General features: G+C 40.1%; 2 protein-coding genes across 2 annotated transcripts; one reads left to right on the top strand and one right to left on the bottom strand.

The window, feature by feature from the left end:
- Positions 1 to 12,104: 12,104 nt before the first annotated feature.
- LOC130880366 (olfactory receptor 52N1) lies at positions 12,105 to 13,070 on the top strand. Its single transcript, XM_057779358.1, has one exon. It carries the CDS (start codon positions 12,105 to 12,107, stop codon positions 13,068 to 13,070), a length of 966 nt encoding a protein of 321 aa, XP_057635341.1.
- A 7,996-nt stretch (positions 13,071 to 21,066) lies between these two features.
- LOC130879956 (putative olfactory receptor 56B2) lies at positions 21,067 to 22,032 on the bottom strand. Its single transcript, XM_057778769.1, has one exon. It carries the CDS (start codon positions 22,030 to 22,032, stop codon positions 21,067 to 21,069), a length of 966 nt encoding a protein of 321 aa, XP_057634752.1.
- Positions 22,033 to 23,728: the final 1,696 nt, after the last annotated feature.

Genomic DNA, 23,728 nt, shown 5'->3' with positions numbered 1-23,728 from the left:
TACTATCCTAAGTGAGGTAACCCAGACCCAAAAAGAAGATCATGGGATGTACTCTCTCATAGTTGGTTTCTAGCCATGGATAGGGGGCCACTGAGTCTATAATTTGTGGTCCTAAAGAAGCTAAACAAGAGGGCAAACCCAAGGAAAAACATATAGTTATCCTCCTGGTTATGGGAGGTAGACAAGATTTCCGGGCAAAAAATTGGAATCTTGGGGGTGGGGTGCGATGGGGGTAAGGGGAGATGGAGAGAGAAAAGTGTGAAGGAGAGGATGAGGGGAACTTGGGGAAACGGGATGATTGGGGATATAGGAAGGTTGGATAGGGGAGCAGGGAAACTCATATCTTAGTTAAGGGAGCCACCTAAGGGTTGGCAAGAGACTTGAACTTGGAGTGGCTACCAGATGCCCAGGGCAATGTCCCCAGTTAGTTCCTTGGGCACCTGACGATAGGGAACCTGAAATGAACCTATCCTATAGCCATACTGATGAATATCTTGCATATTACCATAGAACCTTCAACTAGCAATGGATGGAGATAGAGACAGAGACCCACAGAGGCCAGTTGGACTGTGACTGAAAAAGCATGGGATAAAACCGGACTCTCTGAACATGGCAGACAATGAGAGCTGACGAGAGGCCAAGGACAATGGCCCAGGGTTTTGATCCTACTTCAGGTTCTGGCTTTGTGGGAGCCTAGACAATTTGGATGTTCACCTTCCTAGATCTGGATGGAGGGTGGAGGACCTTGTACTTTCCACAGGGCAGGGAACTCTGACTGCTCCTGGGACTGGAGAGGGAGGAGAAGAGGAGTGGGGGGAGGGGGAGAGGGGCGGGAGGATGGGGAGGGAAATGGGATGCGGGGAGGAGGCGGAAAATTTTTTTTCAATTAAAAAAAAACATTGTGAGTTTAACAAAATATTCTGTAAAGCAATTGTTCTGTCTAATCTCACTCACACATAAGTTCTCCTCTATTAAGAATATGAAGGACAAAGATCAGAAGACTACAAATCAGCGGCTCACAGTCAAATTTCCTTACGAAAAAATATCACCACACGATCTCGAATCTGCTTGGATCTCACCCCATAAATGAGAGGGTTAAGAGCAGAGGGGATGATGACATATAAATCAGCAAGGAGGGTGTGGATATACTGTTTTTCTTGTAAGCCATTTTTAAAAATCCCTTTATATGTATAATCAGATATCCATCGTATAAAATCTGTCACTCTAGAGAACCCTAACTAAAACAGGTATGTACTCACTTTCACCCCTTCTATTCTTTAATCACCTTCAATATGCTCCTCTCCTCTCATGATTATTTGACCTACAGGCTTCTTTTGGCAACATATTTGTAATTTAAATATATATGTATAATAATGAACACATACATTTTTCAGATAAAAAGATTTTCACATTTATGATTTACGAATATCATCCTATTGATATTGTATTCAAATATGAGAAGAATATTTTCCCATTTCATCCACAATTTATGTCTCCTTTCTTTTTCCCCAATATACTCTTAGGAAGCAGTGCCAGGAAGATTTTTCTGTTTAACAGGCCAGTCTTGATAAACACAAAGTTCTCCAGGCTAGCCAGGGATATGTAGTGAGACCCTGTTTGTGACAGCAAAGGAAGAGGAAGAATGAACCTAAGGGTGAGGGGTTGAGGAGTAGGGAGTAAGGCTGAGGAGGGAGGAAAAGTGAGATAAAGAGGAGCAAGTTGAGGTGATATGGATGGGTGCCACGCCTGCAAGGACATCAGGTTTAAACACTCATACATCTCTCTAGTTGCTGGTAAAAGAAGTCCTTTATTGAACAGCACCACAGAGGTTTTATACCTAACACAGCCAAGTGGACAAATAGGTTTTTATACCTAATCCAGCCAGATGGGTCAACAGGTGAAGACCTCATCACCTGATCCTGGTCAAGACCAGGGCAAAGCATGCTCCGGAAACAGAGTTGGTAAACAACTTTGACACAACTCTCAGAAGCTCAAATCACTAGCAGGGAAGAGCAGCTGGAGGCCAGGACTCCAAACAGTTCCAACATCTCCCCTCTATATTCTTTATAAGACAGAAGACCCTACTGTCTTAGGACATCCTGCCCTCAGGTATTGCCAGTCCATGACTACCACTTATCCTGCATTTGCAGCCAAACTTGTGCAGATTCAGGCTGTGCAGCCATTGCTAGAAGTGCCTGTCGGGTGACACCCTGCTGATTCTGATATTGGAGGTAGAATCAACAGAGGATCCAGACACATAGTCCTAAACCAAGTATGCCCAAGACTGACAGCACCAAGAGCCAGACCAGCGCAGCAACCATCCCTCTACTTTAGCCATACAAGCCAATAATCATTGGCCTGGGCAGACTCAACCTGGGTGGAATTTACGACTTAATTAACATGCACTAACTGGGTGGCAAAATTAACAAAAGCAGCATTCCAAACCCTTCTCATATGATGGTTGAGTTCCATAACAGTAGCAGAAGCATGCAATACAGTGCCAGGAGCAACACACACAACATGATTAACTGTAGAATAGTCCAAAGATAGTCCATTTGCTCCTGAACCAGAGCTGCTTGGTTCAAGGTCAATATGTCCAATTGAATATATCCATTAAGAATATGAATGTCCAAAGCATTGCTGACTCTTTCAGCCAGCTGGTTGACAGTGAAAGCCTCTAAATGCATTTGTAAGCCCCCTCAACCCTAAGAAAATGTAAAATTTAAGAAAAATCTAAAGCCATTTCTGATGACTCTCAGTACTTCCCCACCTCCCCTGGGAACCAAGGACATAACAGCTATGCATGCACGTACTGAGATGTGAAACTTTCCATCTCCCTGAATAGGGGCATGATAACCCTTAGGTGTTGACTCAGTTACTGATGTTTTGACTTAGTCCCTGGGAAGGGGCAAAGTGACCTTCAGAAGTTTCCCTTTACCTCATCTGATCTGGTAATCACTCTCCAGCTAATTATTGGTAATAGCCTTTTAAAATAAGCCAATCCAATAAGTTAAAAAACAACCTACAGGTCCCCCCCCCCCCCCCGTCTCTGTGGCTTTTTGCTTTAAAAGATGGGCTGTAACAGCTGTGGATGTCCTTCATATCCCGAACCTGAGGGACCTTGTCATGACAGAACAAAAAATCCTCTTGCTGTTTGCATCCGCACGAGTGGTCTCGACTGGTCCTTGGGTAAGGGGTCTCTCCAGAAGAAAGACATCCTTCGGGGGGTCTTTCAACAGTCTCAATTGTCTGCACAGTCTGGGAGAGAGCAACTCTGACAGCAGTAGCTGTGGTGGCAGAGATAGCAAGCAATAACGGCAACTGTATACTTCTGACTTCACCACAGCGTTCCCCAGGCCAGGCACTGACTGGGCCAGGGCAAAGTGCCTTCAGAGCAGCCACCTATCAAAGGTCTGCTCCAGCTGCCTTCTGGCTAAAGCTGCACTCGCTCTGGGTTCAAACTGATGCATGGAGCAGAGCAGAACCGAGGGAAGCAGGCTCGCTGCTCCAGAAGTACTGAAGGGGCCCCACTTAAACAATCTTTTGGAAAATTTGGGCATCATCAACCTGTCTGGCTACTTCCTGGTGAGCGGAGGTGCTGCATTCTTGGGACTATTTTACTGTAACATTTTAGGGGGTCCCTCAGGTTATCATTCTCTGTGGAGATAAAAGCAGAACCTCTTTTCCAAAGTATCAAATCCTTAGGCCTGTACTTTAAAGCCAAAATACATTTCTTAGCAGTTCGCAGAATCAAATGTCTTTCTCCAGTTCAGAACACAAAAGACAACACAATCAATATAATAACATACCTCTGTACACATTTTATCTTTTTGAGGCCTTCAATTCACCCTTCCACCTCCTCTTTATTACTTCTCTACTGGCCAATGTTTCAGAGGACGTTTCTCGGAGTGTCTTTGGGGTTGAAAACACACATACTCCTTTTAATCTGACTTGGTTTGTTCCCAGTCTGGAACACTTAAAACTTACTGCTAGCAGTTTTCATCTTGATTCCCCAATACGTCCCCACTGGCCCAGGAAGACCCTGTCCACTTATCCCTCTTTCTTGGATCTTGGTGGGTGGGGCATCCACTTGCCATGCCTGCACAGCCTGGAACTGAAACCTGAGCAAAGGACATCAAGATTAAACACACATACACCTCTCTAGTTGCTGGTAAAAGAAGCCCTTTATTGAACAGCACAATGGATGGTTTATACCTAACACAGCCTGGTGAACCAACAAGTGTTTATACCTAACCCAGCCAGATGGGTCAACAGGTGAAGACCTCATTGCCTGAAGAGCAGCTGGAGGCCAGGACTCCAAAAGGTCCCCACAGATGGGAAGGGCCAGGGGATGCAGATGGAGATATAGAGCGTAAGGAACAGGAAGTGTGATGGGCACAGAGAGGAAATGTAGAGATGTGGGAGGGGCAGAGGAATGGGAGGAGGAGGTGAAGGCAGTCAGAGTGGGGAGGGGAGGGGAGGAAGAAGAAAGAGATGGAGATTCTCTTTCTTTATAAATGGTTGCTTATTTCATGTGTAAATGTGACTTGGTAATGAGACATAAAGCATAAAAGTTCTTTCTTTCAAGTTCCTATGTAGGCTTCCAGCAGAAAGCATGGCTCAAATTAGAGGTTGATTTTCCCAGTTCAAAATATCTGGATTAAACCTTCCTCCCTTGGAAAACTGGATTAGAAGTACATGTCCTATTTAAAGTAATACAAAAATCCCTCATAGGTGCGCACTCCATTTTTTCTTTTCTTTTTTTAAAATTTTTTTTATTAAAAATTTCTGCCTCCTCTTTGCCTCCCATTTCCTTTCCCCTCCCCCCACTCCCCTTCCCTCCCTCTCCAGTCCAAAGAACAATCAGGGTTCCCTGCCCTGTGGGAAGTCCAATGTCCTCCCCCCTCCATCCAGGTCTAGGAAGGTGAGCATCCAAACAGGCTAGGCTCCCACAAAGCCGGTTCATGTATTAGGATCAAAACCCAGTGCCGTTGTCCTTAGCTTCTCAGCAGCCCTCATTGTCTGCCATGTTCAGAGAGTCCAGTTTTATCCCATGCTTTTTCAGTCCCAGTCCAGCTGGCCTTGGTGAGCTCCCATTAGATCAGTCCCACCATCTCAATGAGTGGGTACACCCCTCACGGTCCTAACTTTCTTGCTCATGTTCTCCCTCCTTCTGCTCCTCATTTGGACCTTTGGAGCTCAGCCCGGTGTTCCATTGTGGGTCTCTGTCTCTATCTCCATCCATCGCCAGATGAAGGTTCTATGGTGATATGCAAGATATTCATCAGTATGGCTATAGGATCGGGCCATTTCAGGCTCCCGCTCCTCAGCTGCCCAAGGAACTAACTTGGGACATTTCCCTGGACCCCTGGAAACCCCTCTAGAGTTGTCTCTTGCCAACCCTAAGATGGCTCTTTTAATTAAGATATATACTTCCCTGCTCCCATATCCACCCTTCCTTTATCTCAACCATCCCATTCCCCCCAAGCTCTCCCCATCCTCCCCTTCTCACTTTTTTTCTCCCCATCTCCCCTTTCTCCCATCCCACCCCACCCCCCAGTTCCCAATTTTTGCTTAATTCCAGGTGTAATCTGAAATTAACAACTTAGAATAGCCATCACATGATGGAGGAAGGTCATTGGTTAAATAATAAAGAAACTGCCTGGCCCTCATAGGTTAGAACATAGGTGGGTGGAGTAAACAGAACAAAATGCGGGGAGGAAGAGGAAGTGAGCTCAGATGTCATTTCCTCTCCTCTCTGGGGCAGATGCGATGTCGCTTCTCTATAAAGGAGACGCGATGCAGCTAGCCGCCATGTCAGACATGCTGAATCTTTCCTGGTAAGACTGGTGCTACACAGATTATTAGAGATGAGTTGATCGCGATATGAGAATTAGCCAGTAAGGGCTAGAGCTGATGTGCCAAGCAGTGTTTAAAAGAATACAGTTTGTCCAGGCTACCAGGAGATGGGGCGGCAGGAACGCAGCCCGCAGCTCCCACTACAATCACAGTATTGAAATCATGTTTTCAGAAAAGAAAGAGACTTCTAGAAAAATTAATAGATCACGGAATAGACAGTATGAAGAAAACAACATGAGAGTAGAAAGCATTGAAGAAAGACTGGAAATGATGTAAGTCCAATACTTGTGTTTAAAATTATTAAAAAAAATACTGAGGTGATTTGTGTTTTTCATAAAATAGGGTATCAAGTCCTAGTAGGCTAGGGTCACCTGAATTCACATTTAGAGTATCCCGGATCGATTACTCCAGCAGTCATTTGCCTTTGGCTGAGAGTGAATAAGATTAAGGTTTAGATAGACCACACCAAACAAATGTTACTGTGTGTGTGTGTGTGTGTGTGTGTGTGTGTGTTTCTTTTTTGAGATCCCACAAGATCCCTGGAGGACCATATTGACCTTGAGCTGAAGTCCTGACATTATGACCTTTGCCACCATAGAGCTGGTATTTGTGGCCTGAACCCACAGTGTAGTGCTGTATTATTTGCATTTTGGTAAATATATCTTTCCCGAAGACCAGAGGCAAAGCTAGAGCCACTAGAGGTCAGGCAGTGTTGGCATACACCTTTAAGCCCAGGATTTGGGATTAAAGTCAGATGGATCTTTGTGAGCTCAAGTCCACCCTAGCCTATACAAGATCAATACAGAAACAAAGCAGGTGGTGGTTGCTCAGACTTCTTATCCCAGTCCTAGAGAGTCGCATGCCTTTAATTCCAGCACTCGAGGGAATATAAAATGGGAAGAGAGAGAGGCTTAGTCTGTTTAGTCTGTGGTCGCCCAGCCTTGGTAGAAGTAAGACTTCTCTGGTGGCTTGGTTGCTTTATTTTTCTGGTTTTCAGGTTGAACCCTAATATCTATCTCTGGGTTTTTATTATCTGTGCTACATTACAGCCTGGCCTCAACTCCTGGCATTTGTATGAAGTTTCCTTTAAGAGGTTTAGAAGCAGGTTGAGGGTATCCATTAGGATCTTCTCCAACTATCTAGCCAATGCAAACATGGGATTCCTCTGACTGGAAATAACAGATACACAGTTTCTACCAATGGGTCAGGGTTTAAAACTTTAATCTGAGGCCTCTCAGCATTAATGCTCCCCCCTTCCCTGGGAACCAAGGACCTAACAACTATACATGCACATACTAAAATGTTGGGAAATTTCCATCTCCCTGAGTCCTTGTGAGTGTTTTCCAAATAGAACACAATTATTAGAATTGGAGCAAGATAACCCTTAAGATGTTAACTCAGTTCCTGATGTTTTGACTCAGTCCCTGTGAAAGGGTCAAAGCGACCCTCAGATGTTCCCTCTTACCTCATCTGATCTGGCAAATGCTCTCCAGCCAATTATTGGTAATAGCCATTTAAACAAGCCAATCATAGTAGTTTAAGAACAGCCCCCAGACTCCCCCCCCCCATTTCTGTGGCTTTTTGCTTTAAAAGTAGCCTGTACCAGCTATTCAGGGTCTTTCTGGCTTCTTGAATGCTGAAAGACCCTGTCGCGGCAGAATTAATAAAATCCTCATGTTTTTACATCAACTTTGTGTGAGGGTGGTCTCTTGGGGTGACTCCTCCTCAGTGATTGGACTCCAGGGTCCAACAAGGGAGAAAAAATATATAACAAGTGGGCTGGAGAGATGGCTCAGTTGTTAAGAGCATTGTCTACTCTTCCAAAGGTCCTGAGTTCAATTCCCAGCAACCACATGGTGGCTCACAACCATCTGTAATGACATCTGTTGCCATCTTCTGGCCTACAGATGTACACACAGATAGAATATTGTATACATAATAAATAAATAAATAAATAAATAACAAGTAAGCTCAGAAAATGAGTTTAACGTTAGTAAGTGAAGAGAAGAGTGGAGCATGAAGCAGAGGAAAGTTGGTGGGAACAAAAGAACTGCTGATCTGGAAAAGGAAATGAGCTCAGGATGAGATTCCAGGAGAAGAACACAGTGTATAGCACCTGGCAGGAAACTGTGGCCTACCTAAAAGGAGAGTCAAGCAGGAGATGCCCAACCAGAGAGATGTTGTAAGGTTTGAGACCCACTACTCACTTAAGGATAGAGACATCTATGGTAGTTTAAATGTAATTGGCCCCAGAATCTCATAGGGAGTGGCACTATTAGGAGGTGTGGCTTTGTTGGAGTGGGTATGGCCTTGTTGGAGGAAGTGTCATTGTGAGGGCGTGTTTTGAAGTTTCCTATGCTCAGGATACTGCTGAGTGTGTCAGTCAAGTTCCTATTGCCTGGAAGATGTAGGACTCTCAGCTACCTCTCCAATATTGTCTGCCTGCACACTGCCATGTTCCCCACTATGATGACAATGGATCGAACCTCTAAAACTGTAAGCAATCCTCACTTATTAAATATTTTCTTTATAAAAGTTGCCATGTCATGGTGTCTCTTTACAGCAATAGAAACCTGACTAAAACAACATCACTCTGACAGACCTCACCCAGAGTAGGAGAGCAAATATAAGGTGGTCACAGGAGTGTGCTATACAGCCAGGATAGCCAAACTGTTGAGCTTCCAGTCCAGTGTGAGTCACTGTCTCAAACACATAAGTCACTAAAAATTCAGGAAGAAACAAACCAACATCTTCCAAGGGCTTTCACATGCTGCTGTAAATCTCCAAGTGTCCTCGTCTCACAGGAATGCAGCACATATAAAGACACAGTCACACACAAGCAAAGAGGAGACAGACAAACAGAGGCCAGAAAAGGATAAACACTACAGTTTGATGTTTCAACTAAAGTTATGTATAACCAGGACACCAAAAACAGGAAATTTGGGATGTATACAGAGGTGTACTTGAAAATAGTGAATTTTATAATCATATAAACACATTGCAAACTGGTATGTGTGTCTGCAAACATCTAGCCAAGGACAATTTCTTCAGCTTTCAAGATAAGTTTTAAGTGGTTGTAGTTTTATTACCTAGCTATGCTTCTTCATTATATGTTCAACTCTTCATATATGACCATTGGAACCAATTTTCTATACCTTCAGGAGGATTCCTTACACTTAAATGTACTGTTTAGTTTTCTGTTTCTCTATTAAAATACGATCTCTAGAAGCAATTTTTAGGAAGAGGAGTTTATTTGGGCTTATGGTTCCAGAGGGATGGTAGGTATAGAAGCAAGCAACAGGTTTGAAAGCAAGAATGGGAAGCTGAGAACTCACTTCCTCATTCACAAGAACAAAGGGAAAAAATGATTAGAAGTGGCCAAGGCCTTCAATCTCAAAGTCTGCCCCCAGTGACACCCTTTCTCCACCAAAGATGCACCAACTAAGCCTCCCCAAACTGTGCTATCATTTGGGGACAAAGAGTTTAAAGACGTGAGACTAGGGGACATTTCTCATTCAAACTATCACACCTAGTCACCAAAAACAAAGATATCTCTTATCACTACTTCTGGTAAATACCCACAGCACAGAGATGCTAGCATTACACAAAGGTAAGAAAAAGGTGTTAAAATAGGGAAGAAACATTCTCCCTTTTCACAGACACCATGATGATGGTACATCCAGATAAACCCAAAAAATGTACCCAAATTTATGATGCCAGAAATTTATCAAGGGCACTAAATACATCATGTATACTCTTGGTTGTTTGATTTTAAAATATTTTAGTATCAAGTCAGGCTCTGGTGACACATACCTTTAATCCCAGCACTCAGGAGGCAGAGGCAGGTAGATCTCTGAGTTTGAGGCCTACTTGATCTATAGAGCAAATTCCAGGATGGCGAGGGCTACACAGGGAAAGCTTGTCTCAAAAATATAAATATGTGTGTGTATATTTATACATATATATATATCAGTTTTTGCATGTGATATATTAAAATTAAAAAAGAACATATAAAGTTATAGTCCCTGCTGTAATTAGGAAAAATTACACCCTTAGGAGTTTTAGACTGTGATGGAAGATTAAAAGAGTTTATCAGACTATTCCCAATGGCTCAACTAGTGTCCTTAGCTTCCAGATATAGCTGGTTTTAGGGCATACACACCCATACATTTGGGAAATTACCTTTCCTTGGAGGTTACAGTAAAATGAGACAGAACCAATTGAGTTTTTTCTCCCACTTTCGAACCTCTCATTCTCTCTCTGTTTCTCTCTTTCCCTCTCATGCCTCCATGCAAACGTATGCACACATGTACAAATTCACATACATGGAGAAGGGAAAAGGGAGGATGGAGAAGAATAAGTGAATAACATGTTTCTTCTGCTGCTGCCTCTCCAGGTCTCAATATTGGTTTTATTTTCCTGAATGCTAAAGATGTGAATAAGATTTCACCCTTGGATATTTGGTTTCTTGAGAAACATCACTGATTTTTAGGGTAAGTATCAGATTTCTACATTGGGGTTGTATTTTTATTGTGAAAGAAATGAGGCGAGTTTCAGAGAGTCTTATCTCCTAACATTTGAAAAGTCTCAGTGGACCCTCTTAGAAGGTGACATCCCCACACTACAAGCTCAGTTTTCCCTTTGAATTAAGCATTTGGCTTTTGACTTCTAAAACATAACTCCAGGAGGAGGAGTTATTAGCTCTTGGCTAATCTGCACATACAGACCAACAACAACAGTTATGAGAGAAAGAATATTTATCTTGTGCAAGCAAAGAAAAAAAGAATGATAGAGTTTTATGCCACAACTTTCTATTTTAATACTGTCCTTCTTTTCAGAGAACTGCTTCTGTTTCATAATTACAATATATTTATTATTCCTCAACTCAAAGTGTACCTAGAACTTATCTCCTCAGTCTTTATTGTTTGAAAAAACTATATAAAATTAAATAAAGGATGTGAGGAAAGGAGAATAAATTTCATAAACCTCTAATTTACATAACTATATCCATATGTTTGAATGTCTTGTAGGTCTTTCTCAAACTATCAAAAATACTATGAATTTAAAATTGATAACTGTGAAATAAGAGTCTATTATCTTTCCTTCAATGTCTTTCCTCAAGAACCTGTAACCATTCCCATGATTGCATTTGTTTCATTGTTACTGCTTTCAACCCATACATTTAGGTCAATGTGGCCACTTCTCCAGACCTGTGTTACCTACCTGGATACATCTTATGGCCATGACTTAATTTGATTCTAAAAAAACATGCTATTATATCCAGTGTTTCCCTCTCTTGCTATGTATAATTATTTTGTAAACTCCGATCCTAATATCTATGCTGTTTTGTTACAGAGTATAAAGACATATTGTCTACTTTACAAACAAAATTTTCAATTGGTTACATGACCTGAGAAAAATGGAATCTATGGTTCTGTGAAGTTGTGATACAGATAGAGAATAAAATACTATGCTGTTATGTCATTTGCTTGGTTTATTATAAAAGGCATATTTATTCTCATCCAATTGATTCTAGAGTCTGTTAGACTAGCAAACAATGTAAATCAAATACTGGCTTCTGAAGCTGTACTAGCAGTGACTCATTGTCATCTGTTTTCTTCAGTCCATCAAGTAGACGGACATCCCCATCCCATAGGGTTAGCAAGAAATGTATTACTTATAGTATTTTACTATGCTTTTTTTTTGTTTTAGAGATAGTTCTGTTTTTTTATTTAAAAAAAAATACGTTAGTACAAATAGATTATTTATATTCTAGGTAATTTAATTTTTCTATGCATCGTAATGAAATAGTTGAAGCTAATGCATAGTTGAAATCATTGCCAGAATGACTATAAAATAAAATCTTTGAAAGTGATGTATGAGCCACTGATGTTTGCATATATTTCAGTACAAAACAGGCACCCTGAGGTGGATGAGTAACGTCTGAAATACATCAAATGTTTTGCCAGCCTAGCTGCTACAATAGAGGCCAGTCCATCTATAGTCTGTGGAGTGGATGACACAACCCAGATACAGGGACCAGACTTTACCTTCTGGATACTGAACCCCAAAATCATGAATACAAAATGTATGTACTACATGCAAAAATTTGGGAGAGCACATAAAAAAGCACAAAAAAGACAAATTAGTCATTATGGGGAGGAAAAATATGTTTATTGCATAGTCTGTGATCTTTAGGGAATTACAATTCTGGACTGCTTTACCATGAACTTCCAACACTCATTATGTCACTTCTAAACGGCAGCAGCCTTACTCCTGCGTCATTTCTCCTCAATGGCATTCCTGGTCTGGAAGAGGTGCATTTGTGGATCTCCTTCCCACTGTTCACCATGTATAGCATCGCTCTTACAGGAAACTTTGGGCTCATGTATTTTATCTACTCGGAAGAGGCCTTACACAGACCTATGGACATCTTCCTAGCCCTGCTTTCCTTCACAGATGTGCTCATGTGCAGTAGCACTCTTCCCAACACTCTCTGCATATTGTGGTTCAATCTCAAGGAGATTGACTTTGAGGCCTGCCTGGCCCAGATGTTCTTTGTGCACACTTTCACAGGGATGGAGTCCGGGGTGCTGATGCTCATGGCCCTAGACCGGTACGTGGCCATCTGTTACCCACTGCGCTATGCCACTATCCTCACTAATGTGGTCATTGCCAAGGCAGGGATGCTCACTTTTCTTAGGGGTGTGATTCTCGTTATCCCCTTCACATTCCTCACTAAGCTCCTGCCATACTGCAAGGGTAATGTCATCCCACACACCTACTGTGACCACATGTCTGTCGCTAAAATATCATGTGGCAATGTTCAGATCAACGCCATCTATGGGCTAATGGTTGCCCTTCTGATTGGGGGCTTTGACATCCTGTGTATCACTGTCTCCTACACCATGATCCTACAGGCAGTCATGAGTCTGTCCTCCGCAGACGCTCGACAGAAGGCTTTCAGCACCTGCACTGCCCACATCTGTGCCATCATCATCACCTATGTCCCAGCCTTCTTCACTTTCTTTACACACCGTTTCGGATGGCACACCATCCCTCCCCCTGTACACATCATTATGGCTAATCTCTATCTACTCATGCCTCCCACCATGAACCCTATTGTGTATGGAGTGAAAACCAAGCAGATACGAGACAGTGTCATTAGGTTCTTGTTTAAAGGGAAAGAAAATTCTTCTCATAAAATTTAATGGACACTTTTAAGAAGTCATAGTTCCTTTAACCTGCTTTAGGTTAAAAATCAAACAAACAAAAAGAAACTTTAAAGCCCATGTCTGATGGCAATAAGGACACATACGTGACTCAGATTCTTCTACGTGTTTGGAAGAACTGCAATCATGTTCATAAGTAGAGAACCTGTTTTGTTCAACATCGCTTTCCTTGAGCTCTCTGTGCCTTCCCTGCTTTCAGTCTCCATGGACAAGTATCACTCTCCTGGGCTTATAAATGTTACCGTAGTGCTCAGATCACTAGGCGTAGAGTTGACTGCTTCAAAAATACTGACAACTGGCAATTTTGTGCCTATCGTCAGCAATATTTGTGCTTATTATTCTTCATCTCAACTTTGTGTTCACAAAATCACTTGGAGTTCATTCTTATGTCCTATGTTATCTGCTTTCTAATCCCAAATTTAGCAGCTATATATTCATTTGTAATTCATACACATGCTCACTAAGAAAAGCACTTTTAAGAGATGTAAATCATGGAATAATTACTTATACTGTCTAGAAGCAGGTGTGATAGCAATATTCATCAATATCAAATTAACTGAATACATAAGTTGGGATTAATCAAATATAATCATGAAGGAAAAACATGAAACATGTTTTCATTTGTATAAAACTCAGGAACAGGCAAACTGATTTATGTTATTAGACATTAAGGTCATGTTTGTCTTTGATACCGTCTAAGGAGGGACATGTCTGAGATACTTTAGATTTGGTTTTTGATATGGATGACACATGACAAATTAATAATCTTTTAGTTATGTTGTGAACTTTTTCTTCATACATTCTTTACTTCAATCTGATTTGTGTTTCTAATAACATGAATTGAGCAATACCATGACTGTCTAATCTTTGTAACATTTCTTTTTACCTCCTAGGCTAGCTATGCATGATTTATGAATTGTATATATTTGCTTTTTTCAGAAGAATCTTAAACTTAGCGCAAATTGTATTTGCATATTTGTACAAATTATAATAAAAATGTGGACAAGATCATAGTGAAAACAATTCCTCTGTTCAAAATCTCCTTCATCTAATTCCTACCCTGTGTGCTCTTTTAAAGAGGTTGTGTTCACATGTACGTGCTTGCAGTTTTCTTTCTGATGATTCTTTCCAAGGTGTGCTTGGACTTTAAGTAGATTATTAATCACTATGTTATATACAATGAGGATTTAACTTGCTTATTGCATCTGAACCCATTTTGCTCTTCAGACAGTTTATGAACCATCTGGTCCACAGATGTTGTGTAATGTAATGTGGAAAACACAGAGTTTGTTTGAGTAGGTAATTGTTACCAAGACATCAATGTCAGGAGGCCATATGTTTGACTTTTATGATCTTATGAAAGTTTTGTTTGCTATAATTCTGGGACTCTCTGAATTTATTTAGATTTCAGTTTACTAATTGAAAACTAGTAAACAATTCTTGGATTGGTATCATCATATAACTATTAGTGAGTTGGATTATGAATATTGAATACTTTGCAACCAATCCAGGATTTTGATTTTTTCATTGTTGGTTCAGTATCATTACACTATCTTTTCTGAAATATGTTTTCAAGATCAATTTCTTCAGAGATGTCAGAGAATATGTTTTACTAGTTAAACAATAGACGCATTTGTATGAACTAGGATAGAGCTGATGATTTAAAACATTAAGAAATTACATGATAGATAAGAACAAGTTATATTTAATGTATCTCAGGAGAGGATAATACCATTGCAAAGGTCTTATAGAAAGGAAAAAAAACAACTCACAGCAATAAAAACTCAAAGTAAGTCTGGCTAAATTATGAACATCGTTAATACCAGCTACTCAGGAGGCTAAAACAAGAGAATCCTGTGCCCTAGGACATCCTAGATACATAGTGAGTTCTGGTTTAAAACTCATACAAGAATAACTCAGAACATGTATTAATGTTGTGCCTAGGAAGACAAATATCTGTCTTTTAGAATTGTCATTAAAAGAAACAACTGTTAAAACAAGAGAAGAGTCTATTTAAGCTGCTATAAAATACTTTCTTTTCAATACAGATTTTAGGTTTAAACGATAAGTAACAACTGACATATTTATAGGATACAATGTGATATCACAATTTATGTGTAGTTAAAATATCAAATTGGATTGGTAAGCATATCTATTATCTTATATGTTACTTCTTTCTCGAAATAACACTCAAAATCTTGCCATCTCCCAACTCTACAGTAGAACTACAGATATTATTGTTTATATATATATGGATTTGTATGTGTTGGCTCACCTTGTCTTCTGTTCAAGATGCCCTCATTTTCTGGTAAGCACTATTGTGTTCTCAAACATCTATGAGCTCAGCTATTGAGATGTCGTGGACTGACCTCATTGAGCTGCCATATGTCATTGACCAGCCTCGACAAAAACACCGCTTGCCAGGGTAGAGGTGTGGGGATTTTGAAATATTAGTAAAGAATATGAAGACACATGAAAAATAATAAGAAAAGAAAACATAAAAAGGGAGGGCATTCCAGTGAACACTGAAATCACCCACATTTACTTTTCCATATGTTTTTATACCCAGTACAAATCAGGGGAGAATGTAACAAAAGACTCTATTAACATGGTACAAAGCACAACTCAAACAGTTAAATGCTTTAACACTTTGAGGCATCAAATCATTAGCATTCTGTTGCTTAGGCAGTGAAGCTACCCTCAACCACTATCCTGAAGACAGCCACCTCCCAGGTGACCTCATAATTACAAAAGAAGTAGCAGAAGTACATTTGCATATCCTGACAACTGTATGGGCTATCTTAATGTCAAAGGAATTAAGTAATCACATCCTGAGTTGGGATGTACAACTATACTTGCCAGCCACTTTGAGCAACCTCTAAGTCTCTGATCACCAGAAAAGAAGGAAATAGGCTCAGATTTTGGGGCCTCCACATTTAGATTCTTATGTAGTTGAAATAATACAGTACCTGTCTTTCTGACTGATATACTTCACTCAGCATAATGTCCTTTAAGACCATTTATGATGCTACAGTAAATCATCCTTTAGTAACTGATAAAATACATTCATCACATACATATATCATATTTTCTGAATTTGCCTGTTGATGAACATTTAGTTTGATTTCAATTTCTAGTCAGTGTGTGCTGAAATAGTATAATGTTTCATTCTCAGTATTATACTTTTAACAGACTCCTAGTAACAGACTCCCACGAGATGGGAAAAACAGGGTGTTCTGCCAGGATCTGTTTTGTCCCCTAGGAAAGGAAGCAGAGAGTGGGAAAGGCCACAGGTCTGTTATAGAACAGGACATGGGGCTGGAGGTTTAGATACAGAAGAGCAGAGGGAGAATGAAATCTGAGCTTGCCTACCTGCTTCACTGGCCTACTTGCTTCTGTGGCAGGCTTGGTTGACAGGTTCTCAGAGACTGCCTGCTGAGCTGAGACCTGAGATAAAGCAGTAAGCTAGGGGAAGAACTATGTGTTCCACTATAGACAGATGGGGCCGGGAGGAAAGATAGCCTGCAGCAGGTGGTCTCCTATAGAACCGGGAAGGAAAATGGAGAATTGGACTTGGAAGAGAGGAGGGATAAGTGAAGATCTGCAGTTAGGCTACCTGCTTCCTTGTCTGGAGTCTTAAAATGCATTTTAAATATATAATCTCTGTGTATGTTTCTAATAAAACATTCAAACAACACTGTTTTAAAATTTAAATTTAATTGCTATCAGTCATCGTAATGCATTAAAGAGATTTATATCAGGGTTAGTCTGTGTTACCCTTTATAAATAAGTGTGTATTGAGTATTTACATACTCCTGTAATAACATTCTAATTCATTGAAATCTGTTTTTATTTTTACAAGAAACTAGAGAAAATACATATGTAGAAAATAATTCTGTTACACTTTCCCATTTTATTGAAATAAAAATCGCATATTATAAAGCTAATGTTTTTACATGATTTGAAAGCAGACAGCTAAATGGCTTTCCCTTTGTTCAGACTTCCAAGCAAGCAGTCACTATGTAATTCCTAGAGAGTCCCGAGGAATTCCTAGAAGGAAGCTACATAGCTTGTCATCAGCTTCTCTCACTGTTTCTCAACATTTTTTCCTGAGAACAAACAACTGATTTTCTTATATTTCAGATTGCTTGCTTTAGGCACATACTTTGAGTTTCTCCAAAATCAGGAACAAGACAAGGCTATCCACGCTCCATAGCTACTCAATACATCTTGAAGTTTTAGCTGGAGCAATAAGACAACTAAAAGAAACCAAGTGGATACACTGATGCTATAATGGTGAAAATAACTGACCTCCAAAACTCTATCAGGGCACTCCCATGACTAATAAACACCTTTAGTCAAGTGGCTGGATACAAGATTAACAAAAAAAAAAAAAAAAAAAAAATCAGTAACCATCCTCTATACAAACAATAAGTGGAATGAGAAAGAAATCAAAGAATCAACATCCTTTGCAAGTAGTCTCAATTAATATAAAATATTTTGGTTTAACTCTTACAAAGCAAGTAAATCACCTGCAAGATAAGAACTTAAAGTCTTTGAAGAAAAGAATTAATGAAGATAACAGAAGATGGACAAATCTCCCATGCTTATGTATCAGCATAATAACATAGTAAAAATTACTACCCTATCTAAATCAATATTCAGATTCAGTGCAATCCCCGTTAAAATACCAACACGATTCTTTATAGACCTCAAAAGAACAATACTCAGCTTCGTATGGAAAATCAGAAAATCCAGGATAGCTAAAACAATCCTGTATAATAAAGGAATTTTTGGAGGTATCACCATTCCTGATTTTAAGCTCTACTACAGAGCTATAGGAGTAAAAACCATATGGTATTGACATAAAAGCAGACATGTGGATTTATGGAATCTAATTAAAGTCCAAAATGTAAAGACCCACACAACTATGGACACCTGATTCTTGATAAAGAAGCCAAAATTATAGTATGGAAAAAAGAAAACATCATCAACAAATGGTGCTGGCATAACTAGATGTCAACATGTAGGAAAATGCACATAGATCCACATTTTCCACCCTGCACAAAACTCAAATACAAGTCGACCAAAGTCCTCAATATAAATTCAGATACACTGAAGCTGATAGAAAGGAAAGTGGGAAATAATCTCAAACACATTGGCACAGGAGACAACTTTCCTAATAGGACACCAATAGCACAGGTACTAATATGATAACTAATATATGGGACCTCATGAAATTGAGACATTTCTGTAAGACAATGGACACCATCAATAGAGCAAAATGGCAGCCTACAGAACTGGAAAAGATCTTACCAACCCATCACCAGACAGAAGACTGATTTCCAAAATATATAAAGAAGCCAAGAAACTAAACATCAACAAACCAAATAATCTAATTAAATAATGGGCTACAGATCTCTCTAAACAGTATTCTCAACATTTTTACCTATCAGGGAAATACAAATCAAAATGACTCTGAGATTCCACCTTACACATGTCAGGATGGCTAAGAACAAAGACACAAGTGACAGCCCCTGCTGGAGGCTGGAGAGGATGTGGAGCATGGGGAACACTCTTCAGTTGCTGGTAGGAGTGCAACGTGTGCAGCCACTGTGGAAGTCAGTGTGGCAGTTTCTCAGAAGACTGGGAATCAATCTACAACATGACTCAGCTTTACTGCTCTTGGGCATGTACCCAAAGTATGCTTAATCATACCACAAGGACACTTGCTCAACTATGTTCACAGCAGCTTTCTTTGTAATCGCCAGAACCTGGGAACAACCTAGTAGAGGATGACTCAACTGTTAAAAACAAGGATACCAGGAAACATGAAGGCAAATGGTTAGCACTAGGAAAAAAATCATCCTGAGTGAGGTAACCCAGACACAGTAAGACAAACATAAGTGGATATTAGCTTTAAAATAAAGGATAACTGTTTTACAATCCACCTAGCCAGGGAATCTACATAGCAAAAGAAGTTCGTGGGAGGAATGAAGATCACCCTAGAAAGATGAAATAAAAGAGATTTCTCCATGTGTGGGGAGGGAAGGTGGGGAGGGAAATACGAGTGATCAGGATGGGGAGTATGGAGGGAGAGAGTGCTGAATCTGTAGAAAGCATGGTGCAAGGGAATCTTCCAGGAATCTCTGGTGAGGACCCTAGGTTAGAGTTCTAGCAATGGTGAATAAGTAACCTGAACGGGCCGTTTCCAGTCACCAGATGGTGCCTGGCCCAACTCTCATTAGAGAGGTGGCATCCAGCCATTGATGGAGGCAAATGCAGAGAATCAGAGCCAAGCATCAGGTGGAGTCGGGGAATCTTGCAGAAGAGGAGAAAGGAGTTGTAGGAGTGGGGAGGCTCAAGGACACCATGAAGGTTCACACAATCAACTAACCTGGGCTCACACGGACTCATAGAGACTGAACTGGCAACCAAGGAACCTTCATGGGGCTGATCTAGGCAATCTGCATATATGTTACAGTTGTGTAGCTTGGTACCTTGTGGAACTTCTATCAGTGGAAACAGGGACTGTCTCCAAATCTTTTACTGGTTTTGGGACCCTACTACTCATACTGTTTAGTCTTGCCCAGTATTAGTACATGGGGAGGTGCTTAGTCTTACTGCAACTTGATAAGCAATGGTATACCTGCCATTTCCTGGATGGAGACAGAAGGGGCCAGACTGGGGGTGGGAGAGCAGGGAATGAGGGAAAGGGACTGGGAGGGGAGAATGGGTGGGAGGAGACTATGGCTGGGAAATAAAAGAAACAGAGGAATAAAAAAGCCAAATTTTAAAAAAGTCAACTTTATTCTTCATTTTAAGGTTTATATCATGATGTTATTGGATACATCATTAGACAGTAAAATGATGATGATAATGAAACCGATACTGTTATCACAGGGCTACTCTTTTAATTTAAAAATTATATTTACATCTTTGTGGGAGCAGGCACAAGTGAGGCCCTAGACAACTTGCCTAAGTCATTCACTTTCTTGCACCATGTGAGTCCTGGTAATCAAACTCAGTTCCTCAGGCTTGGCCAGTGTCGTCTTCACCCACTAAACCATCCCACTGGCTCCTTTCCCTTAGAGCCTTCTCAGAATAAACTTTGTTCCATTTTTCCACATTTATAGATCCACATCAAAACATCATTTAAAGGGTACATACATTGTTTACTTTTTAACAAGAAATACTAAAATTTCACACACAAGTTTTTATTCAAAACCTTTGTTTGGGTTATGATCAAAGTATATTGACAGTATTTAATTGCTGTGTCTTGTGGCTATTGTATTTGTTTAATTTCCTGGGAAAATACAAAATTTTGTTTACATTTCCAGAACAGTATAGAGGGATCCTCATATCCATGGGATAGAAAATGCTGTCGGATTTCTTGGGCACTCATGAATGCCTGTCTTAGGAGGTATTTGGTCAGCTCTTGTGGTTCTTTGGGATTATGCCCACTATTTGGTGAAAACATTTTATCAGTTGGTTTTTATGGGATGGTATTTACATATCTTTTTAGGAAAGCTTATATTCAAGACACGTTTTCAGTAAAATAATCACAAGCAGCAAATAGTAGAAGTAACTCATGTCTTTTCCCAAAAATTGAATTAAATACATGGGATGAGCTCTCCAACTTAAAAGAGTAATTGGCAAAGATCTCTGCCAGTATATTCAAAATTATCTGGCTGTTCTAGCCAGGAATAAACTATTGAGATGTGTATCTTGCAAGTTCTTCCCTTGGGTTCTTGAACAAAAATAGCATCATAATGTTTCTCTCTATGCTAAACATTTTCAACTCCTGGAGACTTGAAGTAATATTGTGATTTTTTGTTGTTGTTCTTCTGAATTTTAGTTGATCCCTGATGTTAAATCAAACCTCCTATGTTATTCATAGCATTTTTCTTCTACCACTTGTCATCATGGGAGAATATAAAGAGTAATTGTGCAGAAAGTTAAAAACAAGAATCTCTCACTCGTGGTTACCTTTCAGATCCAGACGAATCACTCTGTATAAGCCTTGTCTGAGTTCTTTGTTCTTGAGTGCATACACCATGGGGTTCAGCGCAGGGGGAATAACATTGTGCAGCACGTTCAGCAGAACTGGGATGAGGGGAACTTTCATTTTGGTACTGTGAGTGATAGATATGACAACAATGACAGTGTAGAAGAAAAAGATTAGGATGAGGTGAGAAGTACAGGTATTTAAGGCCTTAGATGCTGCTTCTGCAGAGTTCAGCTTCAGCACAGACCGAAGAATCAAAGCATATGAAATCATAATCAAACCCAGGTCACCTCCCATTATTGTCCAAGCCAGGATCAGCTGGTTGATGCTGTTGATTTTCCTGTCATCACAGGACAGGCTAGTGACCCCCAAGTTAGAGCACAGGCAGTTCTCAATTTGATTCTGGGAACAGTAATTTCTCTGAGCAGCCAACACAGGAACTGACACGAGAGTCCCACAGTTTCTGAGGACCATAAACACAGTTGCTTTGACAACAAAAGATTCGGTAACTATTGAAGGGTACCTCAGTGGTTTGCAAATCGCTACATACCTATCTATAGCCATGAAGACAAAGATACCTGATTCCATGGCAACAAAGCAATGAATGGCATACATCTGAGCAAAACATTCTGGGAGGCTGATAGTCTTAGCATTGAACCACAAGATGGCTAAAATCTTAGGCATGATGGTGGTTGCCAAGCCCATGTCTACTATAGCCAGAATACCCAGGAAATGATACATAGGCTGGTGTAGTGACACTTTCTTGTAGATTATGGTAATGATAAGTGTGTTGGCTATGAGAGCTAAGACATAGAGCAAAGCCAGGGGCAGGGAAAGCCAGTGCTGCCAGCTGTGGATGCCTGGAAATCCCATCAGAATAAACTCAGACACTTGGAACCTAGAGCTGTTGGAATTGGTCAGATCCTGGAACATCTCTTGCTAAGAAGAAAAAAGGTTAATGTTGTTAGTTTAGACTAGCAATGGGTCATCAGAAAGGAGTTTAACACAGATCATTATATTTAGGAGGATCTGGCGTCTTCATGATTCCCATCATTCTGCTTTTATTAGTCAGACACCTGGTTTAGACAGAGATGTGATTAAATAAGGTCATCTCTGGTAGGAGGAACTTTCTTTTTGTTAACTCAGCCTTTAAGTTCCATAAAAAGACTGTGTTTATGCTATTTCCATACAGACACATGGGGTATTACAGACAATCAGTACCTTGTTCATCACCATCCTTGTAGAGACAACCCAAGCAATAAAGATAATAGGAATGTGAAATCACATCCTGACTTTTCTATCTGGTTTTGCTAATGCGATAACTGTTCTTAATTAATGTGTTTTGGATGAAAGTTTTTGATGCACAGATACTTCTTGCATATAAATTTACATTATGATATATGGATATTTTATTCATACAGTTACTTTTGAATGATAAGATTATGTATATTTTATATAAACAAATTGTGCTGAGACAATGGATTAGACCTATTTATACTAAAGAAACTGATTTAGAAATACGTTATTGTACTTTCTAAACCTAGACATACACTTAGGAATTAGTATAATTTAAAGGCCTGTGATGTCTAAATTCTGTTGATTATGTTTATAAATTGCTTGTTCTACCTGTAACAATTATTTTGGATCTCGGAACAGTCCATGCAAACATACTATAAATCATTGAACATACTTAAAAAAAAATGTGTAGAAAAATGTCTTTATCTCAGAACATATAGATAGATAGATAGATAGATAGATAGATAGATAGATAGATAGATAGATAGATGATAGATTGATAGATTGATAGATGATATATAGATAAGATACATACATACATACATACGCACACACACAACACACACACACACACACACACTTTAGAATTATGGGTGCCACTGTAGCCATCCTGGTGTAACATAATCCTACTGGGAATCTCACACTGAAGTACCAATCTTAAATACAACCCTCCAACCTTTAGGAAAGGTCACCTTCATCCTTGTCAGATCTAATGGGAAGATGCCTGGAGCATTTGTTAAAATTCCTCCTTAGACTAAACTTGCAGATATCACAAGAGGCTACTTAATGCTGTGTAGGGTGGTGGGAAAACCTAATATATCAGATTTCTCACTATTAAGCTTTCCTACCTCTTCCCCAGTTTTTTGCTGGAATGTCACTGGACACTTCACAAGGTAACTTTTTTTGCAAGGAGGAAAGAAATACAAGACAAGCCTGTTCATGAGGGTGGTCTCCAAGACCTCTTCCCAAGTCACGATAAAACCCTAGAACCATACAGGACTAGGTAGAAATGCTTGTGAGGCTGGTCTCTGAGACCTCGTTCCAAGTCACAATAAAACCCTAGAACCATACAGGGTTAGGTAGAAATGCGTGTGAGGGTGGTCTCTGAGACGTCTTCCCAAGTCATCATAAATCCTTAGGACCATACAGGATTAGGCAGAAATGGAAAGTGCTTCAAACTCTGGAGGCAATGATAATTGCTTTCACAGAGGAAAAGACAAATGCCCTTGTGCCTGAGCCCATTATTGATAGCCCATTATTCTCTTAGGTTGATTATTTCCTGCACCCCTCTGTTCTCTGAGGTGCTCTCACCCCTACCACTACATCAAATCTA

The sequence above is a fragment of the Chionomys nivalis genome, chromosome 8 (assembly GCF_950005125.1).
Source record: "Chionomys nivalis chromosome 8, mChiNiv1.1, whole genome shotgun sequence".
Lineage (NCBI taxonomy): Eukaryota > Metazoa > Chordata > Mammalia > Rodentia > Cricetidae > Chionomys > Chionomys nivalis.
The sequence above is the reverse complement of the archived record's forward strand: the minus strand, read 5'-3'. Positions and strand labels throughout refer to the sequence as shown.

What these genes read in the sequence shown, in the direction of transcription:
- LOC130880366 (XM_057779358.1), top strand. Translation starts at nt 12,105, where the DNA reads ATGTCACTTCTAAACGGCAGCAGCCTTACTCCTGCGTCATTTCTCCTC.
- LOC130879956 (XM_057778769.1), bottom strand. Translation starts at nt 22,032, where the DNA reads ATGTTCCAGGATCTGACCAATTCCAACAGCTCTAGGTTCCAAGTGTCT.